Source organism: Erythrolamprus reginae, chromosome Z (genome assembly GCF_031021105.1).
Source record: "Erythrolamprus reginae isolate rEryReg1 chromosome Z, rEryReg1.hap1, whole genome shotgun sequence".
Taxonomy (NCBI): domain Eukaryota; kingdom Metazoa; phylum Chordata; class Lepidosauria; order Squamata; family Dipsadidae; genus Erythrolamprus; species Erythrolamprus reginae.
The window spans coordinates 83,059,678-83,079,573 of NC_091963.1; the positions used below are offsets into that span (position 1 = coordinate 83,059,678).

The following is a 19,896-nucleotide window of genomic DNA, read 5'->3' on the forward strand; positions in this document are numbered from 1 at the left end:
TACTAGCTAAGCCCCAGCTCTGGAGATAGAAGGCAGGAAGCGGAGATGAACAGGGGAGGCAGACAACTATTTGTCTTCCTGTCCATCAGCCACTGATAGTCCAAACTTCTGAATCCTGTCTGGAACTATATCGGAATTCTGTGGCACTGAGAATCGAGCACGCCTTCAAAGTGTGTGTGTATATATGTGTGTTTCCACTGCTGGAAAAGAGTGAGTGCACCTTCCAGGACTTTCATTATGCATGTGGTGAGACAGAGAGAGACTCCTGGTACACTGGAGTCATTCACGAGGAAAGAGAGAGACTTTGTTAGTCTGCTGTGCGCAAGAAAAACTTTGCTGGGATTGCTGGCACTCCTAATAAAGGGAATGTTTAGTTACAAACAGTGTAGTTTATGTATTTGGCAGCTGGGTCAGAACAAACATCATGTATACTTAAGGTTATTTTATTACATTTGTTAGTTGGAGAGGTATTTGCTACCAAATTCCTCCTAAAATTTGGCTACCACAGACTAACGCAAACCCCTCCTTTTGCAATGTTTATTTGATAAGTACACAAACCAATGGGGTTGGCTTCCTGCAGGAGAACAGAAATCTTGAAATGTCCCAACATTGATATTATGACTTCTGCTAAACCTAATATCGTATATTTGGGCTTGGAGTTATTGACTGTTCCACTAATATCTGCATTCTATCTAAAAAATCTCAGAGAGTAACTTAACCATTTTCTTTTTTTCCTTTTTTCAGCAGATGCTTAATTCTCAATGTTATATAGAGACAACAGAATGATTCAAAGGTGAGAGAAGATAGGTTTTGTATCTATTTTTATTAAGGAGAAGACAAGAGGAATTTCTAAGAAGATACAGCACAGAAAGTTGAGTTATACAATTTCTTGCTTATGAGAAAACTGGGAATAAAGTTAAGTGGACAAGGCCATGGGAGCTGTGAGTTCTTCCGCCTGTTTACTGGACCCATGCCCCCCCCCCCCCCAGCTGGTTTCGGACAGCCGGGAGGTGACATGCAGCTGGATTCAGACATTGATTAACGTTTCCTTGAGTGAGGGGTACTTTCCATAGCCGCTGAAATAAGCGGTTGTGTGACCCCTCCACAAGAAACCATCTCTGGATTCAGCCGAGTTGAAGAACTTTAGGCTAGTCTCCAACTTGCCCCTCTTGGGTAAGGTTGTTGAGAAGATGGTGCTACTCCAGCTCCAACGGTCCTGGGATGAAGCTGATTATCTAGAACCTTTTCAGTCTGGTTTCAGGACCAGTCACAGCACACAAACCGCTTTGGTCACACTGATTGATGATCTCTGGCGGGCCCAGGATAGGGGTTATTCCTCTATCCTGGTGCTTCTTGACCTCTCAACGGCCTTTGATACCATAGACCAATAATGGCAAATCTTTTTTTTCCTAGGGTGCCGAAAGAGCGTGATTGTCTGCTATTCTGCATGCAAAAGTGCCCACACCCATAATTCAATGCCTGAGGAGAGCAAAAGTAGCATCCCCCACCCCCCGGAGGCCCTCTGGATGCTGGAAACAGCCTGTTTGCCAACTTCTGATGGGCCCTGTAGGCTCATGTTTTGCCCCCCACAGGCTCCGAAGGCTTCCCTGGAGCTGGGGGAAGTGTAAAAACACTTTCCCCATACCCTCAGAGGCTCTCTGGAAGACAAAAACACCCTCCCAGAGCCTCTGTGTGAGCCAAAAATCAGCTGGCTGGCACACACATGAACGTTGGAACTGAGGTAGAGCAACAGCTCACATGCCAGCAGATATGGCTTTGCGTGCCACCTGTGGCACCCATGCCATAGGTTCGCCATCACTGCCATAGACCATGGTATCCTTCTGCAGCGGCTAGAGGGGTTGAGAGTGGGAGGCACCATTTACAGTGGTTCTCCTCCTGTCTCTCCGGTTGTTCACAGTCGGTGTTAGTGGGGGGCAGAGGTCTATCCCTCAGCCTCTACTTTGTGGGGTGCCTCAGGGGTCCATCCTCTCCTGCTACTATTTAACATTTACATGAAGCCACTGGATGAGACCATCCAATGACATGGGGTGAGGTATTATCAGTACGCTGATGATACCCAGTTATACATCTCCACTCTATACCAATTCAGTGAAAAGGTTGATGTGATGTGCCTAGAAGCTGTAAGGGTCTGGATGGGAACCAACAAACTCAAGTTCAACCCAGACAAGACCGTGTGGCTTTGGGCATTCCCTCCAAAAGACTGCTCCATCTGACCATCCGTCCATTGTTTGGGAGGGGGGAAATTCCAACCCCCTCAGACAAGGTCCGCAACTTGGGTATCCATGAGCCTCGATTACCATCTCTTGTCTGTGGCCAGAGGGACCTTTGCCCAGGTTTGCCTGATATACCAGTTGCGGCCCTATTTGGACAAAAAGGCTTTGCACACAGTCACTCCGGCCCTCACCACCTCCCGTCTTCATTATTGCAATGCACTCTACATGGGACTACCTTGAAAAGTGTTCAGAGACTGCAAATAATCCAGAATGCAGCCATGTGAGCTGTTATGGGTGTACCTCGATACACCCATATAACACCAACGCTCCGCAAGCTGCATTGGCTACCAATTAGTCACAATTCAAGGTATTGGTTACTACCTATAAAGCCCTAAATTGGCTTAGGACCAGACTATCTCCAGGACTGTCTCCTGCCACATACCTCCCGGAGACCAATAGGATCTCACAGGGTTGGCCTTCTCCAAGTCCTGTCAACTAAGCAATGCAGGTTGATGGGGTCTTCTCTGTCGCTGCCCTGACTCTATGGAACCAACTCCAGCCTGATGTTCATACTGCTCCCACCCTACGAAAGGCAGTGAAAACCTAGCTTTGCAGAGAGGCCTTGGGGGCATGAATACTACCATCTGCCACGACCAAATTGTGTTGATTGGATAGGTATGTATGTTTGATTGGATTGCTGTGGGGTATTGTAGGATTTTATTGTTTTTATTATTTTAATTTTTTAAATATTAATATTGACTTCTTTTATTATTGTACATTATTGTGTTTTGTATAGTTGTAAGACGCTTTGAATCCTACGGGATTGGGTGACATAGAAGTCAAATAAATTCAATTCAATTTAAATTCAAAATAATCCACCTTATCTATAGCATAATGGTTTAAAAAAATGCTTGCTGGAGTCTCAAGTCACTGCTACTTAAAGGAAAACATTATTTGTCTATTTGTTACAGATAACTTGACTAATAAGTTAAAGCCCTTTTGAGATTTCTACATTAGAGTTTAATGGATGTGAATTAAATCACAGCAATAATACCCACACTATGTATAGGTAGTCCTCACTTAACAACTTCAAATGGGCCTGGAATTTTAGTCAGTAAATCATGTTAAATCAGTTAAATTGGTCACCCTATGATCTGATTTGATTTTGCAATGATTATAAAGTGAGTCACTATAGTCATTTAATAAATTTAAAAAAATTATTCTCAAATTTTGCTGGAGAAAAATCGCAGTCACATGACTGCATGATGCTGCAAATGATTCTCAATTGAGCTGGTTGCCAAATGCAATTATGTGACCAAGGGGTGGGTGAGTGTGGCAGTGGTTGTGATTTTGTAAGTTAAGTGATTGGTCACTAAGCAAGAATTATCTGAACCTGGTGAGGTGCTTTCTTGCATTTAGGAACATTGGACTTGTGTAATTGGAGAAAAGCAGCAATACAATGGTACCTCTACTTAAGAACTTAATTCTTAAGTAGAAAGGTTTGTAAGTAGAAGCAATTTTTCCCATAGGAATCAATGTAAAAGCAAATAATGTGTGCAAACCCATTAGGAAAGAAATAAAAGCTCGGAACTCCACTGATCAAAGATTTTAGAACAGTGGTTCCGAATGTGGGGCCCACACCACACAGGGGGCAATTTGATTTTTGATGGGGGGAACTGGAACCTCATTTAAACCAAGTTAATGCCCTTTTAGGCTTCCTCCATGTGAGTAGGAGTTCACATTTTGAATAGTAAGAATTATATGTTATGGGGAGGCATCAGGATTTTAGAGATGCTTAGGTGGGGCCTGACCAGAAAAAGGTTGGGAACCACTCTTTTAGAATTTTAATATATATATAATGCTTAGTAAATCATAATAAGTAATAAAATGGAAATACATACCTTGCTATGAGGATCAGCAAACATCCTCGTGAAGATTTCACACAATCTTTTTAATTCAACACGACTGCCAAAATGACAAAATATTACTTTAGTAAAAATTCAGAGGGATGTAATAAAGAACTTCAAAAAGAAATCTATGTCCTAATTTACTTTAAATTTTTGCAATTCCACTTTTTAAAAATATAATTTGTTGATTTCATAAAATGCAAAGAATTTTTAATAATACATTGCTCTGTATTAACTATGTTTTCCCCAAAATAAGACTATTTTTGGGGGGCCCACCAAATCTTATTTGGAGGGGATATCAACCACTGACTCAACTCACTTGTGTGTGTTGCTCTCAGTCTCTTTTTCGCTATCAGAGGCCTTCAGGAACTTCTTTGTCCAGCAAGGCTTTCCTGAAGGCCTCTGCAGCCAATAACAGAGCTCTAGATCAATCCAGAGTTCTGTTATCAGCTAGAGAGGCCTTTAGGGAAGCCTTGCTGGCTGCAACCTAAGAAATGGCCAAGGTTTGCGAGGCTTGAGCGCAACTATCCGAAAGTAATTGGTATTGTGGCTCTACTGTCCCCATCTCCACCCCAGCTTAATTTCTATCTGTGCAAACTGGAGTGGGTGGGATCTTAATTAGGGCTTATTTTGGGGGTAGGGCGCACATGTAAAAATCAAGGTAGGATTTACTTGCTGATTAAGTTGCATTTTGAGGGAAACAGTATATAGATAATATTCTAAGTTCTAATCTTAAAAGAAGATTCTATAGAATGCATGAGTTGGGCTGATGTTTAATTTATCACATAGCTATACGTCCTTAAGGAAAATGACACTATGGAATAAGTGGATGCCCTTATTGTTTTGAAAGGAAAAAGCTTTATTTCAGGGTCAGCACTGCAAAAGTTTATCATATATACCCTTAACTTATGACCATAAGAAGTCCTTGACTTATGACCATAATTGGGACCACAGTTTCTATTCCTCAGGTGGTTATCAAGTGAGTCAACTGATTTTTATGAGGTTTTTTTTAGCATATTTGTTAAGCATATTACTACAGTTGTTAAGTGAATCACTGTCGTTAAACAAATCTGGCTTCCTCATTGGCTTTGTTGGAAACAGGCTGGGAAGGTTGCAAATGGAGATCACATGACTTTAGAGTGCTGTAATTGTCATAAATATATATTAGTTGCCATATACAGTGGTACCTCTACTTACGAACGCCTCTACATACAAACTTTTTGAGATGCGAACCGGGCATTCTCACGAAATATTTTTGTCTTGCGAACCCTCGCATCTCTCCTGGCTGCTGCTGCCATGAGCAGCAGTCAAAACAGGCTCTGATGATCAAAAGGGAACTGGAGCCAGGCTTTCCCATGCGGGGTCTTCCCCCTCCCCCGATCCCATCTGCTAGAAAATGGCACATCTGAGGAGCTCTCTGCAGCCGCCCTGGGGTGGCGGGTGGATAAAGCAAGGCTAGCGGAGTGCTTGGAGAGGCAGGGAAAGGGGGTGGAGTAAGAAATGCGAGTGAGGTGTCCTGTAAGTTTAGTTACCGGCTCTCTCAGCCTCCTCATTTTCTCTCCCCCCCTCATTTATTTATGGCTCCCTCTCTCGCAAGGAACGGTGAGGGGTGGCCAGCTCTTCTACCCTCCTCTCGGCTCTACTCTGTACATTTTCCCTGCAGTTGATCCAAGCGCTGGTTGGGAAGAAACATCAACCCTTCCATGGGGGGGGGAGAAAATGAGGAGGCTGGGAGAGCCAGTAACTAAACTTCCTCACGAAGTTTTCAGCGCTGTGGAAACTAAACAATTGCCCGGTCCCAAACCAGATGGAAGAAACATTCCCCCCCCCCTGCCATCCTCAGAGCCTGAAGTGCTCCAGTTTTGCTTCTCTGTAGTTGACATACTGACCTCCCCCTAAACCGTGTCTCCATTGCCTGCACTTTGCTGAGGAGCGGAGCTCGGCGGCTCAATCGTCGTGAGCAAAGGGGAAGGAAAGGAGCCTCCCCCAGTTCCCTACCTGCATTCAGGGACACACACACTCCACACCACCCGAAAAAACTGCCCAAGTGGAAAGCGCTCTGGATTCCTCCCTTCGTGGAGTGGACTCCTCACGTGGGCCCTCCTGCCGTCCCTCACAACTTTTCCGCTCTCTTCTTCTTCCTCAGCGGATAGCAGGGAGGTGTCAATAAGGGTCTGTGGGAGGAATTAAAGCCAGCTGCTTTGAGCACCTTGAAGGGACTCCTCCAGAGGAAGCAGGTGCCAGGCATGGAGTGAGAGCCAGGGAGCCTTGTCTGAGACCGAAGCGCCAGATTCCCCTTTGCTACCGCTGCTGAAAACACTTTCAAGGAGGGTGAAGGCCTCTGCCGGCTGACAAGCTGCCAGGCAGCTTCCAACGCTGTCTTCCCTCCCTCCTCCACCCACCCCGAGCAAGGATCAGAATGCTGGCGGTCATAAGGCAAAAGGGGTGAGTTTTGGAATGGGTTTGCATTTTGCTTTTTGCTTTTAAATTGCATTTACATTTTGCTTTTACATTGATTTCTATGGGAAAAATTGCTTCTACTTACTAACATTCGTAAGTAGAGGTACCACTGTATTCAAATTTTCATCATGTGACCATGCAAATGCTGTAATTTAGAAAACAATTGAAAATTTATTTGCAAGGCCACCTGTAAGCAAAGGACTGTTTCTGAGAAGAATGTTGTATTAAATGAAGATGAAACCTGGCATAAGAATGATAGATCACCTAGACAAAATTGAAAAGACTGTGTGTGAGCTGAGAAAAAATAATGCACAAATAGATGAAGAGGAGCAGGTTGCAATGATGCTAGGTTCAGTGAAAAATAGCTACTCAACCATAGTCAGTATTCTTGAAAACTTGCCAAATGAACAGATAACTGTAGAAAATGTGACAAGTAAATTGATAGAAGAATACAATAAAAGAATTAAAACATCAGCAGGGGGTGACAGTGGGAGGACCAGATTAGCTGAGAATAATGTGGATAAAGCATAAAGATGATGAAGAAAAGATGCTTCAGATGTGAGTCTGACAAACATCTTATTGGACAATGTTCAGAGAAACAGAGTACCAAAAATAAAGAAAACTTCCAAAGCTATAGAATAAATGAAGAAAAGAATCCTGAGAAGATGATGATGTGCAGAGAAAATGATGCAGAGGAAGATGATCTACAACACTGGGCGGTCGATTCAGGAGCATCAAATCATATGAGTTATAATAAAAATAATTTTTTGCAGGTTAGAAAGCAAGAATAGTCAGATGGATGGGTTGAGATGGCTGATGGACGGGAGATAAGAATAGCAGGGGTTGACAAGACAACAATGTGCAGAACAATTTTATGTGGGTTCCAGAAATCGGTAGTAATTTATTGTCTGTGTCTAGACTACATAAGGATGGTTTTTCTGTATTATTTTTAAACAATATGGCGGTACCCCTATTTCTAGATAAGAACCGGGTGTTCAAGATTTTTTTGCCTCTTCTTAAGAACCATTTTATACTTAAGAACCTGAGCCCGGAAAAAATTCCCAGGAAATTTGAGAGCGGCATGAAGGCCTGGCCAGTTTCCTGCCATTTTGGGCTTTTCTGGGCTGCCAGAGGAGCCTTTTGGTGGCGCTTAAGGAGGCTTTGGCAGTCCAGAGGGAACGAAGCATTTTCCTTTCTCTGGGTGCTTGGAGAAGGGATAAACCTCTGCCAGTGCCAAGAGAAAAGAAATGCTCCCATCGCTCTGAGTAGCCCAGAGTGAACGGAGTATTTTCCTTTCTCTGGGCGCTTGGAGGGGGAATAAACCACTTCGCTGTGGTGACTCCCTCATGCTGCCTCCCTGGATCCAGCCATTCTCAACAACTATTGTCCAGTCTCCAACCTTCCCTTTATGGGGAAGGTGGTTGAGAAGGTGGTAGCACTCCAGCTCCAGTGGTCCTTGGAAAAAGCCGATTATCTAGGCCCTCAACAGTTGGGTTTCAGGCCCGGCTACAGCACGAAAACTGCTTTGGTCACATTGATGGATGATCTCTGGCGGGCCCGGATCCTCTGTCCTGGTGCTTCTCGACCTCTCAGCGGCTTTCGATACCATCGACCATGGTATCCTTCTGCACCAGCTGGAGGGGTTGGGAGTGGGAGGCACTGTCCTTCAGTGGTTCTCCTCCTACCCCTCCGGTTGGTCGCAGTCGGTGTTAGTGGGAGGTCAGAGGTCAACCTCTAGGTTTCTCCCTTGTGGGGTGCCTCAGGGGTCGGTCCTCTCCCCCCTGCTATTTAATATCTACACGAAACCGCTGAGCGAGAACATCCAGGGGCATGGGGTGAGGTATCATCAGTATGTTGATGATACCCAGCTGTACATCTCCACCCCATGTCCAGTCAATGAAGCAGTGGAAGTGATGTGCTGGTGCCTGGAGGCTATTGGAGTCTGGATAGGTATCAACAGATTCAAACTCAACCATGATAAGATGGAGTGGCTGTGGGTTTTGCCTCCCAAGGACAATTCCATCTCTCCATCCATTACCCTGGGGGGGAATTATTGACCCCCCTCAGAGAGGGTCCGCAACTTGGACGTCCTCCTCGATCAACAGCTAACATTAGAGAACCATCTTTCAGCTGTGATGAGGGGGGCGTTTGCCCAGGTTCACCTGGTGCACCAGTTGTGGCCCTACCTGGACCGGGAGTCACTGCTCACAGTCACTCATGCCCTCATCACCTTGAGGTTCGACTACTGTAATGCTCTCTACATGGGGCTACCTTTGAAGCGTGTTCAGAAACTTCAGATTGTGGAGAAGGCAGCAATCATGGGCTGTGTGGAGCCGTGGAGATTGTGGAGTGTGGGCCGAAGATGTCACCCGGGGAGAATTGGAAGGCAACTGTGGCGACTAACGAGATCCCGGGACACTGTAGAGACAGAGGAGTCTGAGACAATAGCAGTTGAGGTACACAGACAAGAACTAAGGTGGTGGCTGGTGGCTTGAGGCTTGAATCTCCTAGAGACTTGGACATTCACATTATACTTTCTAGAACGTAGCCGGCTTACAGCCTGGTGCCATATTGCTGCTGATTGTTTTTTAAGAACTGCTGATTAATTGATTAACTAATTATTCCCTATATTTTGTTATTTAATGTTTTTTATTGTTTTTAGTTAAATTATTGGGGGGGAGGTTAGTGATGGATGCCTAAGAGTTGGAATACAATCCCTGAGTGGGATTGTATGTATCGAATAGATGATTATGGAATGAATGGATATAGTATAGATGGGATGTCCAGCTTACCTGACAACAGAGGGGCAGGAGGGTTGGGGAGCCTGTCTCTGGGGTGGCAGAGGGCCAGAAGATCGCGGTGTTGCTGGGGAGAGGCAGATATGGCAGGAGCCATGGGGCAAGCCATTCTGGGGAAAGAAGGGATCACTGCCTGAAAGCGATCCCTTGTTCCAGCCCCATCAGCTCAACTTGGAGCACTGGTGATGAGTGTAATCTGGGCCCTGGGCTCAAGCTGCTGCTATTCAATGCCAGGTCGGTGGTTAATAAGGCTCTCCTCATCCGGGATTTGGTCCTGGAGGAGGAGGCCGACCTGGTATGTGTGACTAAAACCTGGCTGGGCTCAGAGGGAGGAGTTCCTCTCTCTGAAATCTGCCCAGCCGGGTTTCAAATATGGCACCAGCCGCGACCCCAGGGAAGGGGGGGAGGAGTGGCTATTATAGCCAAGGAGACTTTTTGCCTGCGTAGACTCAGTGCTCCTGAGATTGCGGGTTGCGAGTCCCTCTTTGTGAAGTTGGACCTAGGGGTTGAGGTGGGCTTGTCGTGACTCTGCTGGAGCACTTGCAATCTGAGGCTGGCAGGCACATATAATTTGGACCCCTTCCACACCAACCCCTCTCTCATAGTTAGGATATCCTTGTTATCATTAAATCAGGGATAGCTAGGCATCCCTTACCTTAAATTTCTCAGTCCACTCTCCCTGGCTTCGGCTGCTCGGCCATTAGATGAGGCTGAATCCCAGACTGGAACTCTTCTTCTCTTTGACTGTCATACTGTGGCTTCCTGGACAATGTGTCAGCCACTAAGTTTTCCCCCACAGGGATGTGCTTCAGATCAAATTTGAACCACCTAAAGTACTGCACCCATCGCACTTGCTTGGGTGAAGGTTTCCTAGGGGCCTCCAGGGCCTCAATGTTCTTATGATCTGTCCATACTTTGAAAAATATCTTGGCCCCTTCTAGGAATTGTCTCCAAGTTAGCAGCACCCAACGAACAGCAAAGACTTCTTTCTCCAAGGTGCCCCATCTCCTCTCAGTCAGTGTCAGGTTTTTGGAGATGTGAGTGCATGGCAGGAGTTGGCCTTCTTTGTTCTTTTGCAACAGCACTGCTGCCACAGCCACATGACTAGTGTCCGACTGTATGATGAATTGTCATTCGGAGTCAGGATGCTGTAGGATCAGCCCTTGGGCAAAGAGCTGCTTCAGTCATTTGAAGGCTTTCTGGCAATCCGTCACCTAACCAATTGGCTGGTTTGGCTTTGGCATGGTAGGAGTTGGGCCTGTTTTTATCAGCTCTGTCAGCATAGGGCTACTTTAGCAAAGGCTGGGATGAATTACCTAGAATGGTTCGCAAAACCCAGGAAACCCAGGAAACTTTGCAAATGCTTGCAAATGCGTGGGGGCTGCCAATTGAGTACCGCTCTCACTTTCCCTGGGTCCATCTCTATCCCATCCTTGGAGATACAGCATCCCATATAGTACAGTGAAGTCTTGTAAAATTTGCATTTGCAAAATTTTGCATATAATTTGGTGGCTAGGAGTTTTTTCAAGACTTGTGACACCAATTTCCCTTGCTTTTCCAGTGTCTCACTAAAGATGGGAATATCATCTAAATAGGCAAGTACCCCTTGTACAAGTGGGGGTGGAGCATCTCATTAATGTACTGCATGAAAAATACAGGGGCTCCATGCAGTCCAGCATACTTCCATTCTTTGCCAACTATGGCTATCATCCCAGATTTTTCCCGCTTACACTCCCTGATTCTCCAGTTCCAGTCACAGAGGAATACTTGTCTAAGCTACAGTACATTCATGAGATGGTCAAGCAGCACCTGAATAAAGCCAAAGAAAACTACAAGAGATCATCAGATCACTCTCGTCGGAACACACCACTGCTGGCTGTTGGAGACCATGTTTGGCTATCCACCAAGTATTTGTTCCCACAGAAAACACATCGCAAACTTGATCAACGTTTCGTGGGTCCATTTCCAGTTGAAACAGTCATCAATCAGTGACTTATCGTCTCACCTGGCCTTGTTCCTAACATATGCATCCAGTGTTTCACTGATCCTTGCTGGTCCTAGTGAGTCGATTATCTGCTTCAACCTCCTGATCCAGCTCCAGTAGTTCCCCATGCTCGAGTTCAGTTAACCCAGTTTGACGTTGCCAGTATCCAAGATTCCCGATGGCTCAAAGACCGTTTCCAATATCTGTTTGAGTGGAACGGGGGTGGGCCTGATGCTTTCATGTACAATTTCCCTCCAAACCAAATCCCGTGCAAAAGACCTGGGGGAAGGGGCCTGCAGGGGGTGGGGGGAAATGGTGTTGTGAGTGAGCCTAGATCGACTTTGATAATGTTAGATGATGAGGGGGTGGAGCACCTCATTAATGTACCGCATGAAAACTACGAGAGCTCCATGTAGTCCACAAGGCATTACCTTGAATTGTAAGCTTCCTAGTGGGCAGTTGAGTGCAGTTTTCCATTCATCCCCCTCCCTGATTCAGATGTAATAGTATGCTTGTCTCAAATCTAGCTTTAATTGGATTTGTATGCTGCCCCTCTCCGAGGACTCTGGGTATCTGAATGTGTGGGGGAAGCTGTCAAGTTTGTAATGGATGGGGAATCTTATCTGGGACAGAAAATGATATAACCTTTGGTGCAGCTTCCAGAACCATTAAAGCAGAAGTGAGATTGGAATGCAAAGTTGCTGAGAAGAAATGAATTTAGATGGAAATGAGATGATTGTGTGTTACTTTGAATAAATAAATGTTATGAAATAAAGTTTTTACAGAAGACCTTGAAGACCATTGCAATCTGTGTAATTAAGGGACAGAACAGATTGCTCTTCACCCCGACCCTCAGCTCACAGCACAGGAAATTGTGACGTCATGCAGCAGTTACAAGCAGATACTCAGGCTTGCTGCCAAGATATTCAAACTCTGCAAGCCCAAATAGGTAATTTATAGCAAACCCAGCAACCTGTACCTCCTCCGAGACTCAGAATTATTTTGGCTCACCCTGAAAATTTTTCCAGAGACTGTAGTAATTTCCAGCCCTTTTTACAACAATGCAGACTATTCATTGAAGCTTCTCCAGCCAATTTCCCTAATGATGATATAAAAGTAGCTTTCATCTTAAACCATTTAAGTGGTCGTGCTTCCAGTGGGCATTTCCCTCATTTGAAAGACAGAATCCTATCTTAAGAAATTATGCAGGATTCTGCCGGCTGATGCAGAGGGAATTTATTGACCCCCTTCATGTGCAAAATGCCGCTAGACAATTATGTCAACTAACTCAAGGTTCCAAATGTGTGGCAGACTATATCACAGATTTCCGTGATTTAAGTGATCAAATCAACTGGAATAAAGAGGCATTAATAGAGATTTTCCAAGATAGATTATTTGATAACATGCTCCAAGAACCACCCTATTCCTCACATTTTAAATGCCTTGTACCAACACTGGCATTGAAACCAGAATCCAATCTACCAATGCATGCATGGACAGAAGATTGGTCCCCTTCCATGATACCAACAAACCAGTCCCTGTCCCATGGCGAGGAATTCAGGCAACATCTTTCACTGCACTTATACCTATGCCATATTTTCCAGTTGCCACCTGCCTGCCCTAGAGGTCCAGTTGCCACCTGCCTGCCCTAGAGGCAACTGTGCCCAGAGAGGAACTCATGGATATCAGCACTGCCAGATGGTGCCTGACTGAGACAGAGAAGCTGAAGGATTGTGTATGTACTGGGGAGAAGTAGGTCATTGTCCCTAGAAGAGACAGGGTGTAGCAGTCCCCGTTCCAGCGCATGCTCCTGCTCAACAATTTCAAGCAACCCTGCTGGGAAATGACCAGAGCCCAGCCTAATGGAAACATTAGGCTGGGCAGGCATTAAACCCAGTTCCAGTTCTACAGAGGAAGACTTTGGATTCCCGAGACACCTGATTCTAGCAACCAAGGTATTCCTTACCAGTCATACCCAAGCCATCTCAGCACATGCCTTTGTTGGATTCTGGAGCCACCACCAATTTAATGGATGAAGCCTTCGCCCACCATCACGCTATACCATTGTGCCCAGTTAAACCTCTCATGATAGTCGAGACCATCGATGGTCGTGTATTACTATTTGGACCTATCAAGTTCATGATCCAACCCCTATGCCTAGTTATCAGACAACAGGAAGAAGCCATCCAGTTTTATGTCACTAAAGGACTTCATTTCCCCTTGGTCCTTGGCCTGGCCTGGGTGAGAACTCATGACCCTCATATTGTATGGTCCCAGAACTGTGTGCCATTCCCTAGCTTGCAATGTGTGGACCACATATGACAAGTCTGTGCAGCTCAGGTGCCAGGGCAATCTGACATCACCTTGCCGGCTGACCTCTCAGACTTTGCAGATGTGTTTAGCGAGAAAGAGGCAGACCAATTACTCCCACACCGACCTTATGACTGTGCCATTGATCTGCTACCAATCTTCCGAGGGGACACATTTAGTCCATGTTGGAGTCCAAATTGGCTGCATTAAAGGATTTTTTAGACAAAAACTTGGCCAGGGGTTTCATCTGACCCGCCTCATTGCCCTTGTCCGCCCCAGTCCTGTTTGTGAAAAAGAAAACCGGAGATTAGCATCTATGCTAATATCGAAAGTTGCATAGATTAGCATCTATGCAACTATCGAAAGTTGAATGACATTACTGTGTGCAACAAGTACCCGCTGTCTTTGATCCCTGAACTCATGGAGTGTTTTGCTCTATGACCATTTTCACTAAGATAGATCTGCAAGGTGCCTACAACCTGATATGCATCTGAAAGGGAGATGAGTAGAAAACTGCGTTTGGGACCTGGTATTGCCAGTCATGCCCTTTGGACTTACTAATGCTCCAGCTGTTTCCCAACACTTCATGAATGACATCTTCCGGGATTTATTGGGACCATTTTATTGTGGTTTACCTTGATGACCTACAACCTGCTATGCATCTGAAAGGGAGATGAGTAGAAAACTGTGTTTGGGACCTGGTATTGCCAGTCATGCCCTTTGGACTTACTAATGCTCCAGCTGTTTCCCAACACTTCATGAATGACATCTTCCGAGATTTATTGGGACCATTTTGTTGTGGTTTACCTTGATGACCTACAACCTGCTATGCATCTGAAAGGGAGATGAGTAGAAAACTGCGTTTGGGACCCGGTATTGCCAGTCATGCCCTTTGGACTTACTAATGCTCCAGCTGTTTCCCAACACTTCATGAATGACATCTTCCGGGATTTATTGGGACCATTTTGTTGTGGTTTACCTTGATGACATTCTGATCTATTCCCCATCCTGAGTGAGTAATCTCCAGCATCTCCGGCAAGTTCTACAACATCTAAGAGAACATCATCTGAAATGTCAATTTTACCTAACCATCATTGAATTCCTGGGACATGTTATTTCTCCAGAAGGCATCGCCATGGATTCTGGCAAGGTCGAGGCCCTGCAAACCTGGCAAACCCCAGCTTGGATAAAAGATGTCCAGAGATTCCTAGGATTCGCAAACTATTACCAGCCATTCATTCCGGAGTTTGCCAAATTGACCGTGCCCCTCATCTGACTCATCCAAAACGGAGTCAAATTCTAATGGGGTGATGCTGAGCAACAGGCATTCTTGACTTAAGAAGACTTTCCTCAAATACCCAGACCTTCGCTGTTCTTTTGTGGTGGAGGCAGATGCCTCAGATGTTGCTGTGGGGGCCGTGCTTCTTCAAACATGCTATGATGGTGGCCCGTTTCTGTGCACTTACTATTCCAGAAAGTTGAATCCATCTGAATACCATTTGGGAAAAAGAACTGTTGGCCATCAAGACCGTGTTCGAGACCTGGAGACACCACTTGGAAGGAGCTCAACACCAAATAGAGGTCAGAATTGATCACAAAAATTTAGAGTTCCTGCAAACCCCCAGAAAATTGAATCAATGACAGATCTGTTGGTCATTCTTCTTTGCTAGATTCAACTTCAGAGTCACGTACACACCAAGTTGCCAAAACAAATGAGCAGATGCCTTATCCCACCAACCTGGGTATCTACAGACCAAAGAACCCTTTCTACTTCAAACCATTTTACCTGCCAAATCAATCACAGCTGTGCATGATCCAGTAGATCTATGACAACAGATTTGGAAAGCCCATCAGCAAGACGATTTTGTGGAACAACAGAAACAAAAGATTGGGCTCAACTCACCATGGACACTTTCCGAAGAACTGCTACAGTTCCGAAATCAACTGTATGTCCCAGCCAGACTGTTTCACGACCTCACCATGAACCAGTGCCATGATAATCCTGCAGCCGGACATTTTGGTATCTTCAAGACTCTAAACCTCATATCTTAGACTTTCTGGTGGCCCAGGCCCTACCATGATGTCCAGTCCTATTTGAACTCTTGTGTCAGATGCCGACAAGCCTCCTGGATGGACTATTACAGCCTTTACTGATGCCTGAGACACCCTGTGGAACTATTTCCATGGACTTCTTGACTTGTTTACTAGTTTCTGCTGGCTTCACCACTATGTTTGTGGTGGTGGACATGCTGACCAAGATGGCACATTTTATCCTGTCGAAGAGTTTTGACAGCTACAGTCACTGCACAGTTGTTCATCCAACACATGTCTCAAATCTAGCTTGGTAAATGTTGTGAATCTAGATCAACTTTGATAATGTCGGGTGATCAGGATGAGGAAGAACCAGAGCTGTCTGGAGGCACTGGCTCCATGGCCTTGCCAGCCAAGGCAGAAATTGAAGGGGAGGTAGACGAAGGTGAAGAGGTGTTAATGCAGTCTATTTCTGAGTCGGAGGAGGGAGATATGGAAAATGAACCTCTGTTAGATCCTAGATTTAGACAATTTCATAGCAGGCAGCAGATACTGTATGGGAAAAGAAAATGACTCTTTACTATGTGTAGTATAGAGGAGTGTTTTGTCATTGGATCTATAAAAGAATGGGAGCCTGGGTAAGTTCTTTGAGAACAGCAACTCTTCTCGCAGAAGCAGCTTCTTCCAGGCTGTTCTGAGGAAATTTCTTAGAAAAGCATGGCCATTCAGAATGGTTAACCAAGAACAAGATGCAAGGTCTCTGAATGTGTGGGGGAAGCTGTCAAGTTTGTGATGGATGGGGAGTCTTATCTGGGACAGAAAATGATATAATTGTCTGATTGAGTAATATATAGGGTTTTTAGCTGTTGTAATATATAGGGTTTTTAGCTGTAGTAATATATAGGGTTTTTAGCTGTAGGTTTTGTTAATGTATTAGATTTGTTTTGTACGCTTTATTTCTATATTTATTCTGTGAGCCACCCCAGGTTTTTGGAGAAGGGCAGCACACAAATTAAATAAATAATAAATAATAATAATCTTTGACGCAACTCCCAGAGCCATTAAAGTAGAAGTGAAATTGGAATGTAAAATTGCTGAGAACAAATGAACTTAGATGGAAATGAGATGATTGCGTAATACTTTAAATAAATAAATGTTATGAAATAAAGTTGTTACAGAAGACCTTGATGACCATTGAAATCTGTGTAATTAAGGGACAGGACAGTAACTATCTTGCCTTTGGAAAGGTGATTCATCAAGTGTTTCATGAGAGGAAGGGAGTAGGTGTTCTGCACACACATTACATTTATCCCCCAAGTTAACACATAATCTGACACACACACCCTCTTCTTCTCCTTGAGTAGCATGGGGCCAGCAACCCTCGATTTTGTTGGTTTGATGAATCCCCTCTCCAAATTGGCATCGATATACGGTAACCCCTCGCTACTTTGTGGTTCATCTTTTGCGGATTCGCTACTTCACGGGTTTGAAAAGGGGGCTTAATTCCATTAAATCCATTAAAAATTTTAAATCCATTAAAAATTCATAAAATTCTTCTACAGTACTACTGTACGCTATTAAAGAAACTGGTAGGATATCACATGTAGTTCCAGCTGAGAAACGTTATAGAACAACTGTTTAATGTAAAGGGTAAGTTTTAAAAGTCCAAATACTCATTAAATGCATAAAAGAAAATATTTCCTCTACTTCACGGAAATTCATTTTCCACGCGTTGTCTTGGAATGCATCCCCCGCGAAAAACGAGGGATTACTGTACCTCCTCAGCTCTTCCAGTTCCTTTGGGGACATGAAATACATCTTTGGCTTCAGGAGTAGTGCACCTGACTCAAATTCTATTGTGCAGTCTGTTGGCTGGCGGGGGGGGGGGGGATTTGTTACATTCTTCCTCGCTAAACACCCTAAATCTCTAGGCACTCTCTGGGAATCTAATGGAGTGGCCTACCTCATAGGGGCTGCCAGTTGAGGATTGATCGGCGCCCTAGGCATCGGTGTTTCTGGTCCCTCAGAGAGAATGTCAGGCCAACATGCACAGTTAACTTCTGGTACCCTTTCTCCCATCTTATGGTGGGTGTCCATTTGTCTAGTCACGCTATGCCCAGGATGATGGGTTCTGACATCTTGGGGGCTATTTCGCAATGTTGCCCCATCCTTAACTCTAAGGGCTCGGTAAGGAGAGTGGCTGGTGCTCCCCAAATTAGTGAGCTGTCCAGTTGTTGGAACCAGATAGGGCTTGCTAGGGCCCTGATACAGATCTCCATTTTTTCTATCATTACCTTACTGATTAGGCACTGCGAGCAACCCATATCTATCTACTTCCCCCCTCCTTTCCCTTTTTGGGCACTTTAATTTTTGTCTTTATGAGGAATGGGCAAACTGCTTCATTCAACATTGGGTCATCTTCATGGCTGCTCCCTTTATCTGAATGAGTTGCTGCTGCTTCTGTAGGCAAGGTCTTGTCATCATCCAGAGGGAAGGGTGCTCACCTGACTGCAGTGCCAGCTGTCCCGATTCCGGCAGTCTTGGGCCCCTCTTCCTGGAAGTGGGAGGTGGCCCGGCCTTTGGCTGAGAGATGGGGGCTGGTGCCAGGCACTCGGTGGTGTGGGGGCCAGGCCCCCCACACCAATAGCACTTTATGCCCCTTGTTGGCTCAAAGTGCTGAGTTGCTGCGGTCTCAGGTGGAACCCTATGACCCGACTGTTTTCTGGCTGGTCATAGGGTGGGGGTTTCCTTTTGCTCTTGACCACACAGTCTAGAGTGGTGGTAGAATACAAATCTTGGACTTGGCACAGTACTCCCCTGATCTCAGACACCTCTTTCAATTCCAGATCCAGCGCATCTCGGAACGTGTGCATCAAAAGCCATTCAGGCCAGTCCCACACCTTCCTGGCCGCTCTTCTAAACTCCCATACCAGTTACTTCACTGAGTACCCCGCTTGCCACAACTTTAGGATCTGTTCCTCGGGTACTACCTGCTGCGCCTTGTCACAGAATCTGGCCCTCATCAATTGGATGAGATCGCCCATGTCATCTAGCTTAGGGGCCACTTCACCATAGAGTTCGGCCACCCATTCTGTTGCTTCTCCCTCATTCATGCCCTCAATTATCTTGCCAATCAGCTGCCTATCTGTTTGGTAACAGCTCCTGTATTCATCGATATAGGTGCACACTCGATGGAGGAAATCACTGAATGTGGCACAGAACTGAGATGCGACCTCCTGGGCTTCAGGGATGGCGGCTGGCCCAGGTGTTGCCAGTGAGATGATGGTCTGCTGGGGGGGGCCCTTCAACTGACCCTTCCATTTTGCCTCTGTTGGCTTAGGCTCCATGTGGCCCCAGTTGCAAGGAGGGGCCAAGCCGCTGGCAGAGGGGCTAGTCAATATTCCCTCTAAGGTGCATGGCCACGCACACAAAAACAATCCCCCGCGCAGTCTTTTCTAAGGCTGTGCACAATGGATCCGGGCGTTGGATTGGGGGTGAGGACCGACAAAAGTGCGGAGGCCGACGAAGGTTTCCCTTGTTCCCTGCCAACCCGTCAGGGGGGCGCGCGGATTTATAACCTGTGTGCTGCTGGCGCCAGCCTGACGATCATCTGGGGGGAGAGAGAGAAAGAAAAGGGGAGAGAGAGAGGGAGAGAGAGAGAGAAAGAGAGGGGGAGAAATCAAGAGAGAGAGAGAGAGAGAGAGAGAGAGAGAGAGAAAGAAAGGGGGAGAGAGACTTCGGTTTGGTCCGGGATCGCAGCGGAGGCTCCAGGGCAGGGCCCTGTCCCTGAGATTCCTTTTACCCCTCCAAAGGTCGTGTTTGGGCCCGGATAGCCCGTCTTTAGAACAGGGGGCTTCCCTGTACCCGAGGAGCTTTCGCCGAGGCTCCAGAGTCAAGGGATCACCCCGCAACTTTGGAGAAGGGAGAACCAATCCTTGAATTTCCAGAGGATTCGGCCATTGTGATCCGTCCTTACCAGTGGGAAGCGAGAAAATAATAATAATAAGAACCTGAATTTTTGAAATAGCAGCTAAAGCAGAAGGGGAATACAAAAAGAGAAAAGAAGATCCTAAGGTATAATTTTACTACTACATGATAAACTTGGAAGATTTGATTAAATTGAACTTTTAAAATAATAAGGCGAAAAAAGAAAGTTTTAAGAAAATTCCTAT

The 19,896-nt window shown here is 45.5% G+C and overlaps 1 protein-coding gene across 1 annotated transcript in view; it reads right to left on the reverse strand.

Moving 5' to 3' along the window:
- Positions 1-19,896, reverse strand: part of CLASP2 (cytoplasmic linker associated protein 2) — an 817,644-nt gene that overhangs the window by 167,900 nt on the left and 629,848 nt on the right. Inside the window, exon 23 of the mRNA XM_070727408.1 lies at positions 4,136-4,199. Within this exon, the coding sequence (XP_070583509.1) occupies positions 4,136-4,199 (64 nt within the window). The remainder of the gene's footprint in view (positions 1-4,135; positions 4,200-19,896) is intronic.